This window comes from Eimeria tenella, genomic scaffold, assembly GCF_000499545.2.
Source record: "Eimeria tenella Houghton genomic scaffold, Eth_scaff3204, whole genome shotgun sequence".
Lineage (NCBI taxonomy): Eukaryota > Apicomplexa > Conoidasida > Eucoccidiorida > Eimeriidae > Eimeria > Eimeria tenella.
This window is the reverse complement of record NW_013543054.1, coordinates 431-2,210: the sequence shown is the minus strand read 5'-3', so window position 1 is coordinate 2,210 and position 1,780 is coordinate 431. Positions and strand designations below refer to the sequence as shown.

Sequence of the window (1,780 nt, the reverse complement as noted above, 5' to 3'; positions counted from 1 at the left end):
GCTGTTGCTGCTGCTGCTGTTTTCTGCTGCTGCTGCTGCCGAACGGGGGCGGGGGCAGCAGAAGTCCCAGAAGTCCCGGGAGAGCCGCTCAACTGCGTGCTGCTGCAGCGCAGCAGCAAAGTGCTGCAGCGCCACTGCATGCAGCTGGGGGGCCCCCAGCAGCGGCCAAAGGGCCCCCAGTGCTGCCCGCAGCCAGCTGCGCAGGTTTGGCGGCAGGTGCAGCTCCAGTCCGAGAGCTCCGCCGCCTGCTGCTGCTGCTGCTGTTGCTGGAGCTGCTGCTGCTGCTGCTGGTGCTGCTTCTGGGGCTGCTGCTGCTGCGGACACAGCTGCGTCTGCTGCTGCTTCTAGGGCGGAGGGCAGGGCCTCGCAGAGGTCAAGAAACTGCTCAAGCAGCTTCGAGGGCTCGTCAGGGGGCCCCCAGGGTACGCCCGGGGGCCCCCAGGCCTCCCCCAGAGAGGGGGGCCCCTCAGGGCCCATTGGGGAGCCAGCTCTGGCCCGTTTCAGCTGCTGCTGCTGCTGCTGCTGTTGCGGCCGGGCGAGCTGCTGCAGCGCAACTTGGCAGAAAAGCCAGAGGTGTTGGGGGCCCCTGCAGCATTTGGGGGGGGAACTGCGGAGGAAAATAAAAATATAATGCGAGAAATGTGACAAATAAGTTAAAGAGAAAGTCCAAGAGGCAGAGACAAACGCTGGGTGGGTTTACGGAGTGCAGGGGGGCGGCAGCCAGGGCTTCTGGGTGCTGCAGCGGATTGGTCGGGAGTTAATGAGAAATAAAAGCCAGAAAACGAAAAATAAAATTAAATTTGACTTTCAATCTCTAAAAGGCTGTAAAAAAGCCCGGTGTACTGGAGAGGGGCCTGCTGGCTGGCAGACAGGGCTGTGCTGCTGCTGCTGCTGCTGCTGCTGCTGACCGCTCGCCGGGGCTGCGGCCGACTCGCCACGAGGCCTGGGGGCCAGCTGAGGCCCGCACTTCCAGCTGGCTTTCAGTGTGCACAAAGTTTTCTTGTTTAGTTTGTTTTGAAGATCCAATTAATTGATTGGATTTGGAATTTGGGGATGCCTTTGGTGCCTGCGTGGCGCTGGCGAGCCTGCGTTGTCTGTGGCTAGCTCTCGAGCCTCACCACGGCGCCTCTCCCGCAGATCTGCGGCTCTGGAGCCTTCTTGGATTTATCTTTTCTTTAATTTAAAGTTTCTTTGCTGCAAAATGTCGCGGAGCCGCCTGCGCCAGCAGCAGCGGGCTGCCGCCGCCGCTGCTGCTGCTGCTGCTGCTGCGTCGGCCCTCCCGCACGCCTGGGAATGCTGCAACATGGAGGGCTCCGACGAGCCCTCGCTGCCCCCCATGAAGGACATAACCACTTTTAGCCTTTGGGGCCTCTGTGGCTTCGACGGGGTGTTGGTGCTGCTGCCGTTTGCTGCAGCACTTCTGGGCCTCTCCTCCTGCTGCTGCGGCCTCAGCATTTGGCCCCTTCTCTGGGCCCTTTGCTGCTCCCTCGTGCTGCGCCAGTGCGTCACTTCTTTCCAGGCCTCCTTGTCGAGTGTTGGGGACCTTAAAAAGGGTTCTTCTTGCCCGCTGGTGGGGGGGGCCCCCGAGGGGCCCCCCTCCCCGGAGGCCCCCCCGGAGGCGGCCTCGGGGGCCCCCCCGGAGCCCCCCTCGGGGCCCCCTGCTGCGGAGGCCCCCGGGGGGCCCCCCCCGCGCGGAGCTGCAGCAGAGGAGCTCGAAGAGCGGCCAACTTCGTGGGCAGTGGGTCTGTTCTTGGTGCCCTTGTTCCTGTCGTGCTGCAGC

The 1,780-nt window shown here is 63.4% G+C and overlaps 2 protein-coding genes across 2 annotated transcripts in view; both read right to left on the bottom strand.

Annotated features, from left to right (window-relative positions):
- The window catches only part of ETH_00038645 (uncharacterized protein), a gene marked incomplete at both ends in the record, with an annotated part of 1,964 nt that extends 1,487 nt beyond the window's left edge, over window positions 1-477 (bottom strand). Inside the window, one exon of the mRNA XM_013376201.1 lies at window positions 3-477. Coding sequence (XP_013231655.1) covers window positions 3-477 — 475 coding nt within the window. The remainder of the gene's footprint in view (window positions 1-2) is intronic.
- Window positions 478-1,164: 687 nt separating this feature from the next.
- The window catches only part of ETH_00038640 (uncharacterized protein), a gene marked incomplete at both ends in the record, with an annotated part of 837 nt that continues 221 nt past the window's right edge, over window positions 1,165-1,780 (bottom strand). The window contains one exon of the mRNA XM_013376200.1: window positions 1,165-1,780. Within this exon, the coding sequence (XP_013231654.1) occupies window positions 1,165-1,780 (616 nt within the window).